General features: G+C 35.5%; 1 protein-coding gene across 1 annotated transcript in view; it reads left to right on the top strand.

Annotated features, from left to right (window-relative positions):
* HDAC2 (histone deacetylase 2) overlaps positions 1–19257 on the top strand; it is a 65816-nt gene that overhangs the window by 29960 nt on the left and 16599 nt on the right. The window contains exons 4-8 of the mRNA XM_001368952.4: positions 1005–1079; positions 1301–1439; positions 2833–2974; positions 17720–17812; positions 17910–18018. Coding sequence (XP_001368989.1) covers positions 1005–1079; positions 1301–1439; positions 2833–2974; positions 17720–17812; positions 17910–18018 — 558 coding nt within the window. The remainder of the gene's footprint in view (positions 1–1004; positions 1080–1300; positions 1440–2832; positions 2975–17719; positions 17813–17909; positions 18019–19257) is intronic.

Here is a 19257-nt window from a genome sequence, read left to right as displayed (position 1 = left end):
TTGGTATTCTTAGATTTATTAAATTCTAGATAACTTCATTTTTATGAGTATTTATCTTTTATGTGTATATATGTTTAAAATAACCATTACCAGATTGTTTTTTATGATTATTGTTTCTAATGTTATTTGAGTGAGATCTGGTAGCTCTAAGACTCCATCATTCTTACTTTTTGTAATATTTTTCTCAAAATAAATTTTGCTATTATTTTTATCTAGTTCTCTGAAGTAGCATACCTCTCATTTATTCTATCTTTTAGTATCTTTTCCTTTTCTGGCTACCAGTATTTCCTTTATGCTATCACATAAAATCATAAAATGCTTCTATGAGTATCTTATTACATAATTTTACTGCTCAGAAATCTTTAGTGATTCATCATTGTTTCCTAAATATGAAGCCATGACTTTTTTCTTAAGCCTTTACCTTCTGTCTTAGAATTAATAGTAAGTATTGATTTTAAGGCAGAAGAGCAGTAAAGTTTAGGCAATTAGGGCTGTAACTTGACCAGGCTCACACAGGTAGGAAGTGTCTAAGACCAGATTTGTATCCAGATCCTCCTGTCTCTTAGGCCTGGTGCTCTATCTACTGTACTACCTAGCTGCCCCTGAAGCCATGACTTTTTAACTGGATATTCAAGGCCCTCCATGATCTGGCTTTAGTTTGCTTTTCCTGTCTATCTCACACTGCTCCCTCTCAAACTCAGTACTTCACAAATATGAACTTTCCTTCCCTTACTTCTGGTTGTTGAAATACTACCCCCTAAAAAAAATCTTCCCTGAAGCAAAACTCTAGATAAAAATAATCTCTCTTGATTTTAATATTAGAACACTTACATTTTTCATGACTTTGTGTACTGAACTGACATACTTGTATTAACTCATGATTTTCTTTATGGCACTGACTAACTTTGGTTCCTTATACATACAGGATATTTAATATTTATTGTGTTTAGTTTTTTTTTTTGCATTAATAGATTAGGTTAAATTAGACTTGGTACTTTTTTCAGTTAATGTTGGAGAAGATTGTCCAGTGTTTGATGGGCTTTTTGAGTTCTGCCAGCTGTCAACTGGTGGCTCTGTTGGTAAGTAATTTTGATTTAACCCTACATCCACAAATGAGTTTAAAATTAAGTCTTCCTGTTTCAAAAAATACATAATAGGCCCTTAAATACTTCTTGACTTAAAATCAAGATCTGAAAATTCCCTATCTTTTGTGTATTTACAAAATTATGCCAAATTCTTTTTTGTTTTAACCATTGTTAGAACTAACAGCTTTTTCACCTTTTTAATTTTTCTTTCTCAGCTGGGGCAGTAAAATTAAATAGACAACAGACTGACATGGCTGTTAACTGGGCTGGAGGTCTTCATCATGCAAAGAAGTCAGAGGCATCTGGTTTCTGTTATGTTAATGATATTGTCCTTGCCATCCTAGAACTGCTAAAGTAAGTTTATTTAATATTAAGTTGCAAATATTGACATATTAGTGAAAAGCTCCCTTATTAACAAAAGGTATATTTTCAAGTATTTTATCCTGTTTGTGTTTTGACTTGCATTAATTTAATCCAGCATTAATAAAGAGATTATCCTTGACAGATTTTATTTTATTTTTATATTTTATAAAGTTTTATTAATAACAACTAAAACAAAAGAACTGCCTGACTTCAGCCCCATCTCAGATCCAAGAGAGAGTGTGGGTGGAGTTACTTCCTTGACAAATTTTTAAGAAAAGAAAATTTTAAATGTACAAAAACCAAAATTAATGTCCTGTCATGATTTTCCATTATAAGAATGTAAAATCTCAATTATCATTGGAACCTTAAGGTCTTTCTGAAGACTTGGAAAAGATATGAAGGAAAGTAGACTTTCACTAAATAGTCAGTATAATTATATTTAATAATTTCCCTACCAACGAGTTTTAAGGGGTTTCCTTCCTGAAGACAGGCCATAATCAGAATCTGGTGTTTTAAAGCAACCTTTTCAGAGTTGGCATTCTGTATGGTTTTAGGCTTTTCTTCACCTTTGACTTCATCCTCAAGAGGGAAGAGAGGGTAGAGCATAACACATTATATTAAAACAGAAATGTGTAGGAAGATTAATGTTCTTTGCCTGAATTTTACAGAGAGATTAAAGAAGTAGTGGCTAAAGTATAAGAAAAAAATTACCATTCTAACCATTAAAAATATTTATTGAGGGGAAGCTAGGTGACTCAGGGGATAGAGAGCCAGCCTCTCAAATAGGAAGTCATAAGTTGAAATATGTCCTCATAGACACTTCCCAGCTGTGTAATCCTGGGCAAGCCACTTAACTCCCATTGCCTAGCCCTTACCGTTCTTGCCTTGGAACCAATACACAGTTGATTCTAAGATAGATGGTAAGGTTTTACACATATGCACACATATATACATATATACCCCCACAGATATATGTGTATGTATTATACATGTGTGTTTTAAAAAACTGTATGCTGGGGGACTACATTCCCCAGCATTCCCTACTCCCAGAGTTCCCTTCTCTTTATGTCCTTGTGTGGGATTGGTCTATAAATGGTCCAATCCCACTCTGGGAGGGACTTTTTGTCCTGGGCTTTGGTAGGAGTGCAGGAGTCTGCAGGAGCTCAGGTTATTTTTTTCCATATTAAACACCCTTTTTTCTTCACATGTAAATAAATTTAATTCATTGATAATATTTTTTATAATGTAAATGATCATTGACTGTCTCCATAAATATCTTTTGGTAGTTTTGTAAATTTAGCACATTCCTTCTTTATTACTAATTTATTTTATATTCTCCATCTATTTTCCCATAAACATTTATTTTCTATAAATCTTTTTGTAGGTACCATCAGAGAGTGCTATACATTGATATTGATATCCATCATGGTGATGGTGTTGAGGAAGCATTTTATACAACAGACCGTGTAATGACTGTATCATTCCACAAATATGGTGAATACTTTCCAGGCACAGGAGACTTGAGGGTAAGATTACTAAACATTTTAATTTGTATTACCTAATAGGTAATTGAGGAATTCATATGTGAGCATTATACGCAGTATGCCAGGAGCTTTCTGTGTCTTAGACTTGAATTTTAATTTTCCTTTGTAGCATTTTATTGAGCATCCACAATTGTAAGAAGTACTTGTTTTAGTGAAGCATTGCATAACTGATGTAGCCATGATTGTGAAGTTAGCCATGGTAAATGAAAGTAATTTGAGGGCTTTGCTTGTTTCTCTGGACAAGGACTAAATATATATATTTTCTTGCTAAGTCCTTCACCCATTTCCTATGCCTTACCTTTCTATCCAATTTAAATCTTATAGCCCTATATGTTTAATTATCATAGAAATATACAACAAAGGAGAATCAGGTTAATTGTAAAAGGAAAAGAGGGTGCTTTTGTTTTCAATAAGGTTTTAATCACAGTTTTTCTGGTCTGATTAATATTTTGCTATGATTAGTCAAGTCACAAAGTCTGGTTACTATTTACTGTTATACCACAAAATGTATACTATTTTATTGTACTATATTGTATACTATTGTATGTATTTTGACTGCCAATGGTTGTATCTTCCATTTTTAATATCAAGAATTATTTTAGGATAGTAGAAAGAACACCCAACTTGGAACAAAAGAACTTATATTTTATTAAAAGTTTGATGGTAATTCCAAAATCTCATTTTGATGAACTCATAAGTAGAAAGAACTTTGAGAAATTATATAAGTAAGGGTTCTACCAAAAAATATGTAATTAAAAAAACCAAAAGGACATGGCTTTCCTATAAAATAAGATGGATCTATGATTTTTTTATTTTTACTTTTAAACATTATTTTATTTGTTCATTTTCACAAACAAAGATCATTTTCTTTTCCTCCCCCCCTCACCCCTCCCATAGCCGATGCATGATTTCACTGGGTATCACATGTGTCCTTGATTCGAACCCATTTCCATGTTGTTTGTCTTTGCATTAGGGTGTTCATTTAGCATCTCTCCTCAGTCATGTCCCCTTAACCCCTGTAGTCCAGCAGTTGCTTTTCCCTCAGTGTTTTTACTCCCACAATTTGTCCTCTGCTTGTGGATGGTGTTTTTTCTCCTAGGTCCCTGCAGATTGTTCAGGAACATTGCATTGACACTAATGGAGAAGTCCATTATGTTTGATTGTACCACAGTGTATCAGTCTCTGTGTACAGTGTTTTCCTGGTTTCCTCCTTTCGCTCTGCATCACTTCCTGGAGGTTGTTCCAGTCTCCATGGAATTCCTCCACTTTATTATTTCTTTTAGCACAATAGTATTCCATCACCAACATATACCATAATTTGTTCAGCCATTCCCCAGTTGGAGGGCATCCCCTCATTTTCCAATTTTTGGCCACCACAAAGAGTGCAGCTATGGATATTCTTCTACATGTCTTTTTCCTTATTATCTCTTTGGGGTACAAACCCAGCAGTGCTATGGCTGGATCATAGGGCAGACAGTCTTTTATCGCCCTTTGGGCATAGTTCCAAATTGCCCTCCAGAATGGTTGGATCAATTCACAACTCCACCAACAATGAATTAGTGTCCCTACTTTGCCACATCCCCTCCAGCACTCATTACTTTCCTTTGCTGTCATGTTAGCCAATCTGCTAGGTGTGAGGTGATACCTCTGAGTTGTTTTGATTTGCATCTCTCTGATTATCAGAGATTTCATCTATGATTGTTTACTACTAGAACTTTAAGTTTTTTGATTATAAAAGTTTTCACTATTTCACTGAAATAACAATTAAAAATTGTTACATTTGTTTCTAATATATTAAAATATTATTTTTGGTATTTTAAAGTTATTTTTTCCTTTTTTTAATTATATTTAGATTGTCATCATTAATTAATATTTTACTTCCTTATATGTATATCATTCATCTGTCAAAAATAGCAGTGTTCTTTACGATTTACTTTTGGTAGCAATTTTTTTTTCTCCTACTAGATTTTAGGCAGAAAATAAATGTATCTATGCTTTTCATTCAGTAGATCAAATTAAACCCTTAAATGAAATTTTCTCCTTTGATATGACTAAGCCATGAATTGTGAGTTCTTTGGTAGAAAAAAAAGTAGATTTTTTTTTTTTGTAAAAAAAAAAACATTAAAACATTAAAAAAAACAAAAACTCTTACCTCTTACCTCAATACTATCTATTGGTACTTAGACAGAAGAGTGGTAAGGATTAGGCAATGGGGGTTAAGTGACTTGCCCAAGGTCACATAGCTAGGAAGTGTCTGAAGTCAGATTTGAACCTAGGCCCTCCTGTCTCTAGAGTTGGATCTCAATCCACTGAGCCATCCAGCTGCCCCCTAGATGTTATTTTTCATAGACTTTAATGATGATAGTAGTTGTCTTATAATGGAAGTATCATGAAGACAAGTGCTGTATTACAGTTTTTATCTTTGTATATATCTAGTGCCATCTACTTAGTAAATGCTTAATAAATATTTGTTGAATTTAAATAAAGTTTAAACCAAATCTTTTCTGTTTATTTTCATAACTTTGAACTATTTAAATGACATATTTGGGTGTTGGAATAATCAATGTACAGTATTTCTAAGTCTTAGTTGTTTGTAAAACAAGTTATTAGAAGTCTTCAAAGCTACAATATTTCTTTCTAGATGTATAATTTTTACTTCATCTGTCCACAAGATGGTACTGTTTCTTTAACCCATGAGTAATTAATGCTAGATTCTTGAGAATATTACAAATTTATCTTGTAAAAGGCATTTAGATATTTTTTTATTCCATACATATATGATCAATATAATTATTAGGATTTTTTGCTAGTTTGAAGATTTTTTAAAATTTGCTATTTTCAACATTGTACATAAAATTCTATACCAGGTGCTTTTTGAATATTTTGTTTGATATAAAATTGACTTGACCCAGTCTTGCTCTTTCTACTTCTTTTTTTCCTTTCCTATGTTAATAATAGACCAGGGGATAAAAAAAAATGTTAGAAGATTATCATTTGAAATGCTGTTGTTTCAGCATGTAATCAACACCCCCCACCCCAACCCCCATGTTACAGTTCAGGGAACAACCAACCTTTTATTTACTCAGACTCACAACCTAGATTTCATCCTAAATTTATACTTTATTACATATATTATTAGCAACATGAACAATCAGTTGCCAAATCTAGTTGATTCTACTTCCTAGCATTTTTCATATTTTCTTTTCCTCTGGCATTGCCACTATTCTCATACAAACTATCATCTCCTTGCACCTGAATGATTGCAGTAGTCTGCTGGTTGGTTTCCCTAACTCAGGTTTCTCCCTACTCCAGTCCATCTTCTTATGCTATCAAACTGATCTTCCTAAAAATTGTCTTTTCTGACCATTCATTCATATAACTACATTGGCTCTCTGTTACCTCCAGAATTAGATGTAAAATTGTTTGACTTTTAGAACCCTTTGTAACTTGACCCTTTCCTATCTTTTCATTCTTCTAATACTTTACTACCTTCCAAATACTCTACTTTCCAGCAATAAATCCACCTTGCTGTACAACATACTCCATCTCCAACTCCCAACTCTATGTATTTTCAGTGGCTATTTCCCATGCCTGGAATTCTCTTCCTCTTCATCCATGCCTTCTGGTTTATTTCAAGTAATTTTTAGGGAAAATCTCACCTTGAACAAGATTAGTGCCTTTACTCTGTCAATTATATCTTTTTGTACATAGATTTGTGTGTGTTATCTCCACCATTGGACTGTGAACTTCTTCAAGGCAGGGGCTGCTTTTTTGAGTTAAATGTCAAATGCATTAAGTTTTTTCTCTTAAGATTAATGAGTTCAGTTTGGTCTAAGTCAGTATCTTTGATAGTGTTTATGCCGGAAAGTAGAGGATTGTCAAATCAGGCTCAACTATGATACCACCAAAATAAAAATAACTTTAAAAGACTTCTGAATTGTTTATAGGTAATTTAGAGATTTCTCTTTTTCAGAGAAATTAACACAATTTTACTCCACTTCATAGTGTAATTGTTGGCTCCTGTTTTCTTTCCTAGCTGCTTAGCCAAAAACCTATCATTACATCAGTAGTATCAATAATGGTGATTTCGTGAAAATGAATTGAAAGATGTGTCTCATTTTTATTCTTAGAAATATCTAGCATGAAGGCAACCAGTGAATTAAAGTCCTTTCTTTCAAAGTGTTTTCAAAACCAAATTTACTTTTTTTTCCAGTTGCCATTGGTTCACACAAGCTGTTCAGGACTTGTCCTTTTGAGAAGTAGGGAACTCCTGCATAGTGGAATAGCATTTCATTTTCTGCTCTACTTTTGGATAGACTTTAAAAAATATGATGATTTAAAGGCCTACTTCTGATAAAGTTGATGACTTTTATGGCTATTGACAAAACTTTTTTTGGAAGAGAAAACTTAGAAGAACTTTGTTGCCAATGCATGCCAATCTTAAAAGCAGTGAGCAGTGGCAACATGGAGTTTCCTTTTTTTTTGCTTAAGTAGTAAAGATTACCCATCTCTGAAGCAACACTGTACAAAACATGAAACTTTTCATTCTAAAGTTATATTTGGCGAAAAGAAAGCTTTATTTTATTGTTTCTAAAACATTAATGGCTTTTGTAGTTTCCAAAAGGAATTTACAAAGTAGTATCAGCTATTTTCATTAAGAGGTATTTGCTTTCATGCATACTAAAGGTGGATAATGGCAAGTCTACAAATCCTGCAGTGACCTGTTTCAAAATATTAAAAGAAATATCAGCTATTCTATAATGTATCACAGTATTTGACAGTGAAATCACTCCCAAATTTTTCCTTTGTTACATTCCATAAACCAGCTTGACATTTTCCAAATGTGGGGTTTCTTTTGTTTGGCAATTTAGTAACATAGCTTTATGGAATTATTCAGAGTTTTTTGAAAAGGCAGATATGAGTTTTAGAAATACCCTTACTTTGGGGAAATACCTATATTTTCAAATTGTGCTTTCTTCTAACAAAGAACCTAATGTCTTTAGATGCATTTTTAGGGTGACTAATATAAGGTACACTTTCAATTTTGCTGACTTTATACTAACATTGGCAAGAATTTTTACTGCAAAAAACATTGTGACATGTTCCATCATGTTCAGATATGGTTTCTGTCATACTTTATTTCAAAACTTCTTTTTAAATTGGAATTGTAGGATTTTTTTTGAAATTTGGTATTTTGTATGGTTTATAAGTGATTTATTTGATAAGCCTAATAAATAAGCAATTTATATGTTATCAGTAAGCATTTAAGTGCCTACTATATACCAAGCATTGTGCTAAACTCTGGAGATAACAACAAAGGCTAAATCAACCTCTGCTCTTAATGAATTCACCCTCTAATGGTGGAAACAATATATAACCATGTAAATAACTTCATATGTGTAGGCTAGATACAGGATAAATTGAAAATGATCGAGCAAGAAGGCTAGCAGCAAAAGAAACAAGGAAAGACTTCTTGCAGAAGGTGGAATTTCAGCTACAATCTGAAGGAAGTTAGATGAATCAGGAGTCATAGATGAGGAGGGAACAAATTCCAAGTATAGGGGATAACCATTGAAAATGCAGAGTTGGGAGTTAAGAGATGGAGTACCTTGATCAGCATTATTTCACAAAGTAATGGGGCAGGGGAAGGAGGGTAAGATATAAGAAGATTGGAAGGGGAAGGGGCCAGACAGAAGAACTTTAAAAGCCAAATAAAGGGAGTCCCTGGAGTTTAATGAATAAGAAGGTGACATGGTCAGAAATTAGGATTTTTTTCTTCACACTCTGTTTATATACATTTATAAAGCATAAAGGTATTTGCACATAGCATGTTGCATATATGATGCCATATTTATTATTCAATGAAAATAATACTCATTTAAAAATTATTTTTCAAGAAAACTGAATCTGAAATGAGAACCATTATTTCTAGGAAGTTAAAACAAAATCCAAATTCCAGAAATAATAGGTTTCTTGAATTATTAAACCATTAGAAATATTAAAGTTTTAGAGAAATTATAATTGTATGTTTTTTTACTTTATGACAAGTAAAATAGTATTTAATTTTAACTTAAATATTATTTTACTTCTCATAAAAAGTATTTGAATATTGATACTTTACCTGACATTTTGGTAACTGTTTTCTCTAGGATGTTCTACTTCCATCCTTTAAAAGCTCTTTCTCGGGGGCAGCTGGGTAGCTCAGGGGATTGAGAGCCAGGTTTAGAGACGGAGGTCCTAGATTTAAATCTAACCTCAGAATCTTCCCAGCTGTGTGACCCTGGGCAAGTCACTTAACCCCCATTGCCTAGCCCTTATCACTCTTCTGCCTTGGAACCAATACACAGTATTGATTCCAAGATGGAAGGTAAGGGTTTAAAAAAAAAAACCCTTTCTCTCCTCTCCAGCTATACTTATACTGGAGAAATTCAGCACACATATTGATGTTTCCTGAAATATCCTAACTTTTCAGGTCCTCAGCCCCCACCCCATCTCAGCTCCACACAGAGATTATCCCACCCTCAATATTGCCATTACCCACAAGTGTTCTACACTTCCACATTTGTGAACTTTGACATTCCTGATTACTCACACCATCCACTGTCCTTTCCCTCTTTTAGTTATATGCCTTTGAGAAATATCACAAAACCATACATAATCTCATCTGGGCCCTCACTGAAGCAAGACAGTCCTTTTGTACCTCTTATCTATTCACTATCCCCACTCAAAATAGCAGCTTTCTCAATCTTTATTCTTTCTCAAATCTCCAGTGGCTCCCCAAATCCCATCTTGCCTCATATTTCACTGAAAAAGAAAACAACCAAAAAAAAAAGGCCATTTGCTAAGAGCTCTCTCTTCTCATTTCCAATTATTCAGATGCCTTTCCTCACTCTCTCTTCCTTCATCCTTATCTGATATTAAGAGATAGCCCTTCTCTTAGGCAAAACAGACTCCTTTACGTGGAAAAGTGGATCTCAGTCCATCCCATATTCTCCAGCAGCTTGCTTCTTTGTCTCCCCCACTCTCTCACTAATCTTAAATCACTCTCTACTTGTTTTTTCTTTACTACAAACACACCTGTCTACTGTATCTTCAAAAAACTTGTCATATATCCAACCTCACTAGCTAGAAGCTTATATATTTCCTCTTTCATAGTTTTAATTCTTTGAGAAGTCAGTCTATAATTAATATTTCTACTTTTCCTCTCAATTCTCTGCAGTCTGTCTTCTAACTTAATCCTTCAAAATAACTACCATCTCTAAAGTTACCTGTGATATGTTTTTTTTTTAAATTTTTACATGTTGAAACAATTTTTTAAAAATAAATTTGGTCATTTAATTGGGATGGCATAGATTAGTTCAGGCAGGATTGTCGTTTTAATTATTGGTTGAAGTTGGTAAATCTGGAAGCAAAGTGGCAGGGTTAAGGGTTGAACAGTGTTTCAAGGTAATGTTTTCATTGTTTAACAAGGTTATTTCATACCCTATAAATGATCAGAAAATGCCTGTTCTATGTCTTAGCAACAATGCTTCTACCTCATGTGGGCACATAATTGTTAATGGGCATCCCAATACTAGATCAACCGTTTTTGTCACTAGTAAGGCTATAGCAGCTACTCCTCTAAGACATGGTGGTGCTCCTGATGCAACTGGGTCCAGTTGGGCAGAATAATAAGCAATTGGGCACTGAGAAGGCCCCGAAGTCTGAGTTAAAACACCCTCTTCACTCATGTACATACAAAGTAAATGGCTTGTTATAATCTGGGATGCCTATAGCGGGGGCAGACAGGATAGCCTTTTTTAGACCTATTAGAGCTGACAGTTGTTCTGGCTCTAATTTTAGGGGCTCAGGGACCAAATCCCTTGTTAGTGCTATAAGGGGTTTAATAATTTCCCCATAGCAAGGAATCCATTGTCTACAAAACCCTGTTGCTCCTAAAATTGCTCTCAACTGTTTCTTAGTGGTAGGAGCGCTTAAATTTTGAATATTCTCAATTTGTTTGGGAGAAATAAAGCAGGCACCCACAGTCAGAATGAACCCCAAATATTCTACTTCAGGGAGGCACCATTGAACCTTATCCTTCGAGATCTTATGCCCTCTTTTATGCAGTTCCAAAAGAAGGTGTTTACTAACTTCCTGACATACTTCTGCATCTGTTGAAGCCAATAGTAGATCATCTACATATTTGATTAATTTGCTATTTTTAAATTTTGTATTATCTGTATCTTGGCTCAAAATTTGCACAAATAAGCTCAGGCTGTCTATGAAACCTTGTGGGAGAGGACTCCAGGAGTACTTACAGCCCTGCCAGGTGAAAGCAAAGATATGCCTCGAGTTCTCATGTATGAGTATGGAAAAGAAGGCTGAGCACAAGTCTACTACTGTAAAGTATGTAGCTGTGCTAGGAATAGAAGAAATAATAGTATTGATGTTGGAAACTGTGACAAGGAAATCACTTTTAAAAGACTGATATATATTAATATAAGGTCGCCAAGGAATTCAGCTATGTAATTCCTTAATGAAAACTCAAGTCAGCCGTCAACCTTTTATGGAGTTTTAATTACAAACAGGAGGAAGAAAGGAATTAGAGATAGAGAGATAGAAGGAGAGAGAAAGGGGAGAGAAGGGAATAGGGCTTAAATACCCCTTCTGTTTAGGCTGGGCCAAATGGCCCAAGCCCTTAGATAGCTGGGGCAAAGAAAGGAGATCAGTCCCTATTACTCACGTGACCAAAATGGAGAAACAGTCTCAGAGCCCCCACCTTCAACTTCCTTCAGAGCAAGCTTCTCAGAGCACCCTGCAACCACTCCGACAAGCTCCTAAAAACCTCCAGTCTTCAGACCCCCCTATCCTTAAGGAAACCATCCAAGTTCCCTCCCCTCAGTCCTCACATCTACCAATCACCTGTCCATCAATTTCCCTGTGCCAATGGAGGCTCTAGCTTAACCCAGGACCGCCCAGAGGTCTCTGGCTTTGCACATGTCTGTTGAAGGTCATATTTTCAAGTAATTAAATCTTTGATCCTTTGCTACAGCCCTTTCTAAATCCTGTTAACCTGAGTAGGGTAGAGATTGGAATAATTAAATTTTGATCTAGGCTGCAGCCCTTACTCAATCCTGTTAGGACTGAATAGGGTGGAGATTGATTCCAAGTATCTCCATTGTATCAATTCTAAAATCAATCATGACTCAAAGAAATTCCTGTTCTATGCTTAAGCATAGGTCAAAGTCCTTTCCATTGTTCAGCAAAAGGTTTCTGTCCTAAAGTACTCTTAAGAAGGTAGGAGAAGGAACCTCCCATGCCAATGGGGTTCACATTCCAATAGTCAAGACCCACTATCAATAGGAAATTTTTCAAGTATGAAATTTCCCAATGGTGAAATTTCCAACATTTATAAGTCTAAGAAATTTTGAGGTTTACAAAACTACGGAGTGTCTCTTTATAACGTGATTGTTCACAGCCCTCAAATCCTGTACAAATCTATAGAGGTATTTGCCATCAGGCCCTCTTTTTGGTTTTTTAACAGGCAGGATGGGCATGTTGTATTCAGATTTACAAGGGATTATTATTCCCTGTGCAATTAATGAGTTACTTACTGGGGTAATTCCCTCAACTGCCTCTTTTGAGAGGGGATATTGAGGAATGGAAGGAGGTGGGCTAGATTTAGTTTTTATCTGCACAGGAACAGCCGACTTAAGTAAGCCTACATCAGAAGATGTGGCCCAAAGAGACTCTGGTATATCTTCAGGTATTGCAAAGGTGGGATGGTCTTTTCCCTCCTGGCTCTCTGAGAGAATTACAGGGAGTAAATTTAAAGATTCCCCAGGTACTTCCAGTGATAAGGAACCATCTAGAGAGCAAGTTATTGTGGCTCTGAGTTTGCATAGAAGGTCCCTCCCCAGCAAATTTAAAGGGGAGTCAGGCACCAAAAGGAAGGAATGTTGTACCTCTAGGGGTCCTACAGACACCATTCTAGGGGGAAATTTTTTTAACTCTTTGGGGTATTCCTGATACTCCCATTACATTCTCTGAGCCAACAGAATAACAATGTAAATCAGGTATTTGCTTTACAATCATAATAGGTGTTACCCATCTATAAGTAACATAGGGTTCATTAGTATGGGGGGGCAGTGGATAGGGATAACAGGTAGTAGGACATCAGGGTCTGGGAAATCAAAGGTTGTATCCTCAGATTCCTGTGCCCCAGCCCCCCCCCCCATCCCCCTGGACACCTTCATTGTGTTTGGGAAATTCCTTCGGCACCCCTGAGGGGCATTAGAACCTCGAGTATTTTTCGGATGAGCATCACTTAAGTTATATTGTTGTGGAGTCATTTGATTTGAGTTATCATTTTACTAATATCTATTCCTATAGTCATCATTCCTAAAGCTGTGGTTTGCATTGTCATAATTATAGTTATTTCTATAATTATCACTTCTGAGGTTGTTAATAAACTGCATATTCCCTCGGATAATCTTGAGAACAACTCTAAACTCTACCATTCTGTCGCCCTTCTTCCCACAGAAGTGGCAGGTAATGGATTGATAATTAGATTTCTGGAGAGGGGCAAGTGTCATTGGTTCATTTTCATGCCCACTTTCTAGTTTAGCTACCTTATCTTTTAAACATCTCATTTCTTTCTTCATTTCCTCTATGACATCATTATTTTCTTCCTCCTTTTCTTTGTTTCCCTTTAAAACATATACAGCTGTTTTTCACAATTCTTCAAGGTCCATCTCTGGCCATCTTGGACAATGTGTTCTAAAATAATTCTTAATCACTTTGCAAGAGTTTTTGACAAAGATCCTTCTAACTTGTCTTAAGCTATTCTCTTTAGATAGGTCAAAATCCAGGTATCTACCCCCAAACTCGATTATTCTATCCATGAATCTGGAGGGTGTTTCCTCCTCATTTTGCTTAATTTTTTTCAAGTTCCATCCACTTATCTGTACTGTCTGCACATTCCCTCATAGCTGTAAGGATGGCCTCTCTACAACAGTATAGTTGTAGATAATCATCAGGGTTATTATAGTCCCATTTGGGATCCTGAGATGGCCAATGTGCTGCATTACACTCCCGGGTTTTATTGACATGAGCAATTATTTTATTTTTCTCACGTTCAGTTAAAAAAACCTGTAGCAAGTTTTCAACATCTTTGTAAGACGGGTTATATTGAAAAAATATTTCTGTCTTTTTTGTTACCAGAAAGGGATCTTGTTCATATGTGGGAACATTTCGTGTAAATTCATTTATTTCTTGGGGAGTAAATGCTATATTGTGCGTTAAAGTCACCACATTGCCATTCTGTCCTATTTCAAGCACTTCTCTTAGAGGAAAAAGGCCTCTAGTTGAATTTTGTACCTGTGGGTCAGTTCAACTAGGATGAGTTTCTCTAGGAGGAGATCTCCTTTGGGCTGGAATTTGGTTTTCTGTAGGAGAAGGAACATGAGAAACTGGGATTGCAGGGGAAGGGTTTTGGGGATTAAATTCAGACAAAATTTGCTGACCATGAGAGACCCAAACTGTTAGCTGAGCTATAGGGAAGGTGTTTTCCATCTCTGTTTCAGGGAAGGAAATTTCCTCATTCAAAGGTTCTGAAACAGGTCTATTTCTGCTAGGGTGGATGTTTGCCAATTGAGCCTGTAAGAAATATTTTAAGTTTTCTAATTGGGCTTGCATGTTCTCTTACATATTTTTTATGTTCTCAATTTTTTGAGTGTTTTTCTGAATTTCAGCTTCAATTAATTTTTTTATGTTAGCATCTCTAAACACAGTGCTGAGGAGTACAAAAATGACATTACCTAATAATATAAAAAATTGGAGGTATGCTGTATTCCTCAATGTCCCTAATTCTTCAACTGCCATATAAATGTCAAAGAATATAGTATTCATTTATATATATATATATATATATATATATATATATATATATATATATATATATATATGTATTTTTCTAACGGTCTTCACAAAACACGTGGGGAGCAGGACAAAGCCAAAACTTTCTACAGGTTTTTTCCACTCCTAATCTAGGCAGTTGTTCCCTAAGGGAAAGGAGATTTAGAAACAGCTCTCCCAGCTAGGACCTTAGGGCTACAGCTATGTTCTATCTAATTTAAGGAGAGAGGGAGAAAAGAGAAAAAAAAATAAATCCAAATGTACTTACCTTTACAGCTGATCAAAATAAGCTATTAAAAAAATAGTCACAGTAGGAAAAGGCTTAGGAAAGTTAGAAAGATTGAGGGTATAAAGGGTGAATATTATGGTTGAGTTTGAAAAAATCTAAATTTAAATGGTTGCCAAGGGAAATCCCAAATAATAAAATACCCAATTCAGCTGCCAAATTTTTATGATGATTTAATTACAACAGGTGGAAGAAAATATTAGAGGGAGAGAAAAAAGGAGTTTATGTCAGAACCACTTTGGCTCATGCTGAGCGAAAGCGGGCGTTATGGCTTTGGAGAGCCAAGGCAGAGAAAGGAGTTAGTCCTTATCACTCACATGACCAATCTGAAAGAAAGCAGTCTGTGGGGCTCCTCCAAGCTCAAGCTTCAGGATTGAACTGAATTCTAGCCCTCTCCACAGGAAGTCACAAGAACTCCAGAGGCTGTTGTCTACCTCACTTCCTGCGTCTCACGTGTGCCAATGGTAGCTCAAGCTTGACTTGGGACAGCCCAGAGGTCTGTCCTTTTTTTGCACATGTCTGTTGAAGGCCATTTTCTCAGATAATTAAATCTTGAGTTTAATGCAGACCTTCCTAATCTTGTTAAACTAAGAAGGGAGGAGAAATGTAGTTTCCAAGACGTGATTCTGTTATTCCAAGTATCTCTTTTGTTACTGATCAGGAAATAGCTAAATCAGATCTTCTAAAGAATGGTCTGATTAGGGTGGAATAGTTTTGAAATTCCCAGTTTTAATTTTCTTTTTTTTTTTAAACCCTTACCTTCCGCCTTGGAATCAATACTGTGTATTGGTTCCAAGGCAGAATAGTCATAAGGGCTAGGCAATGGGGGTCAAGTGACTTGCCCAGGGTCACACAGCTGAAAAATGTCTGAGGCCAAATTTAAACCTAGGACCTCCTGTCTCTAGGCCTGGCTCTCGATCCACTGAGCTACCCAGCTACCCCCTCTTTTCTTTTTTTTTAATCAATAGTGATTTGAAGCATTTTTTCATATGACTAAAGATAGTTTTAATTTCTTTATCTGAGAATTACTTGTCCATATCATTTGACCATTTGTCTGTTGGGGAATGCTTTGTATTCTTATAAATTTGACTCATTTATCTATATATTTGAGAATTAAAGCCCTAGTGATATCTTCATTACTAAATATAATGGCCTTTTCTTAATCCTCAATCTCTTTGACCTCTTTGTCATCTTTGACACTGCCAATCACCTTCTTTTCCTTGATACTTATCTTTAGGTTTTTACTTTACTGCTCTCTCCTGGCTCTCTTCCTTTTTGTCTAATTGTTCCTTCTCAGTCTCAATTTCTATATCTTTATCCAAGTTACTTCAACTAAATGTGACAGTGACTCAAGATTCTATCCTGGGTCCTCTTCTTGGTGATGTCATTAGCTATATTTACTAAGCCCTCACCTTCATTCTCATATCTGCCAGCTGCCTATGAGATCTATAACTAGATGTTTTAAATTGAGCATGTTCAGAACTGATCTCCTCATTCCTCACAATCTCTTCCTGTATTTTTCATTTCCCTATTACTGTGAAGTTCACTATTGTCCTTTCACTGACCCAGTGTAGCAACTGAGGAATCATTCTCAACTCCTCATCTCATTAGGTACCCATATCTAATCAGTTGTTAGACCCTATCACTTCTAACTCTCAATATCTCTCACAAATACCCTCACAAAAAAACACCTTTTAAGATGGTGCATGACCTGTATCATTACCTAATTTGTTAGTAGTAAAAAGTTATTTTAAATTCATAGAGATAGCTCCTTGGTACAGGAGATTGAGTGCTGGACCTTGAATCAGGAAGAATTGAGTTCAATTCCTTCCTCAGGCAAGTCCCTCAACTTCTCTCCACCTTGATTTTCCTCATCTATAAAATGGAGATAATTACATCAATAATTCTTAAGATTTTTATATAAAATGAGATTATGCATGACAGCTATTTCAACTGAGAGACATGTTGGTCATATTTGTCTTCACTCATGGCCTAGTTCCTATCTTTGTTGGAAAAAACCAATACTACCTTGTGTAGAATTTTAATTCTCACTTGTACTGCTGAGTTTTACAACATTTTAACAAGGAAAACAGCATACTTTCTTCCTTGTATTGATTAACAACCAATTTTAGGTTGGACATACTGGAAAGCAGCATTACCAGTCTGAGAGAACTGTTTAGTGGTAAGTGGGTACCACAGTGGCAGAATTGCCTAATAGTTGGCCAGCTATGATTTCTTTTGGTGATAAATCATGGATATTCATAATACTACACTGGCTTGTTGTTGCCTACATTCATAATTATAATAAATGCAAACTTTTAATTACACTTTTTTGTTAGTTTTTATGAGTTAAGAAACATTTGGGTGCCCACCACTATGTGGTTTTCCTTTTATGTTGATGTGTACTGGTATTAGTATTATGTCGGATTTTAGGTTTGTTCCTTTGTACTTCACTAAACATTGTAAGATTTGTAATGAATTAGTTTGATAAGTTTTATAGAACTTGTTAGGAAAAATTCTAATTTTTAACTCATAAATTTTAGGACATTGGTGCAGGAAAAGGCAAGTATTATGCTGTCAACTTTCCAATGAGAGATGGTATAGATGATGAGTCCTATGGGCAGATATTTAAACCAGTAAGTATTATATATGTATATATATATTAAATCTTATCTCTGTTTTTTATTATATTTTGAAAGGGATTAACCTTTGATATCCTCTGTTTTCTTGTAGATAATATCGAAAGTGATGGAGATGTATCAGCCTAGTGCAGTAGTGTTGCAGTGTGGTGCAGACTCATTATCTGGTGACAGACTTGGTTGTTTCAATTTAACTGTCAAAGGTAACTTTAAAATATATTCCTAGATCAGGGTGGGAGGGAAGTTTTAAAAAATAATTTTAAGTTATTATATTTTCTTTGATAAGAATTTAAACCTCAGGTGCATACATGTTTATACATATACATAGCTAGTATGAGGTGTAACAACCATTTGATCATTGGACCTTCTGCCTGTTGTCATTTTTAAAAATTAATTTGTGATTAGTCTTTCACTAAACTTACCTAACTATATTGTAGAGATAATCTTGGGTTGTTAAAGATTATGCCAATGGAATACAATCTTTAGCAGATTCTGCCATTCTAGAAAGCCTCTGAGTAAAGGCTCATTTCTGAGGTCCAACTTAACATGAAAAAAGCTCATCCTCAAATTGGCTTCAGAGGAAAGAATTTTTCAGCTGTAACATCTCTTTAAGGCTGTTGGAAGTAGAGCTTTAATGCCAGCACTTTTAGTTTAGGTTCAGATTTTAGAACAAAATGACTGATAAGTCATTAAACATTTAACAAAAGGAGTTTTACTTTGCTCTAACACAGCAAGGATTTGCAACAAGAAAACAGTAGCACTTATCTTTGACTTTGGTTGATCCGAACTCCCTCACCTCCTCATGGAAACACATCTGATCAGCAGGTCATTAGCATATGGTCCTAGGCATCCATCAAGACTGAGAGGCTTAGATTCCACATGGCTTGGACTTTTCAGTCATTAGATGACCTTAGATCTGTGACATGAAAATTAGGGCCAATCAAGTCCCAGGACAGATTTTGTCCTAGGCCTATCCGAGAAGGGAGGTAGGAGTTGGGGATAGAGGGAAGGAAGCTGCATCAGAGAAGTAGGAGTTAATCATATAGGCCAATTTACCGCTCCATGTTTTAGGGGGGGTGGAAAGAATCTGTGTCAGGAAAACAGTAATCCTGTCATATAATATTACTTGGTGTCAAGGTCTTAAGGGTCTTCTAGAAGACTTTCTACCATTTAATGCTTATAAGACTTTTGCTGTACAATAGTAAAGGGGGATATGGAAAAGAGGAAGAAAAAATAAAACAAAAACATGGAGGTAATAAACAAGAGCAAGAAATGCTAGTCCTTTCCTCTCCCCTTCAGAAGAAACAAGGCTCAAGTTTAAAATCTAGTTCGTGTGGGTGCTACCACATCAACTTAGGGATCTCCTTTCTTCTAGGTAATTATGAACCCTCCTCCATTGTTACACAGTTATAATATCAATTCTCTTGTACTACTAGAAAGCA

The sequence above is a fragment of the Monodelphis domestica genome, chromosome 2 (assembly GCF_027887165.1).
Source record: "Monodelphis domestica isolate mMonDom1 chromosome 2, mMonDom1.pri, whole genome shotgun sequence".
Classification (NCBI taxonomy): domain Eukaryota; kingdom Metazoa; phylum Chordata; class Mammalia; order Didelphimorphia; family Didelphidae; genus Monodelphis; species Monodelphis domestica.
Note: the sequence above shows the minus strand (reverse complement) of the source record. Positions and strands in the feature narration are given on the sequence as shown.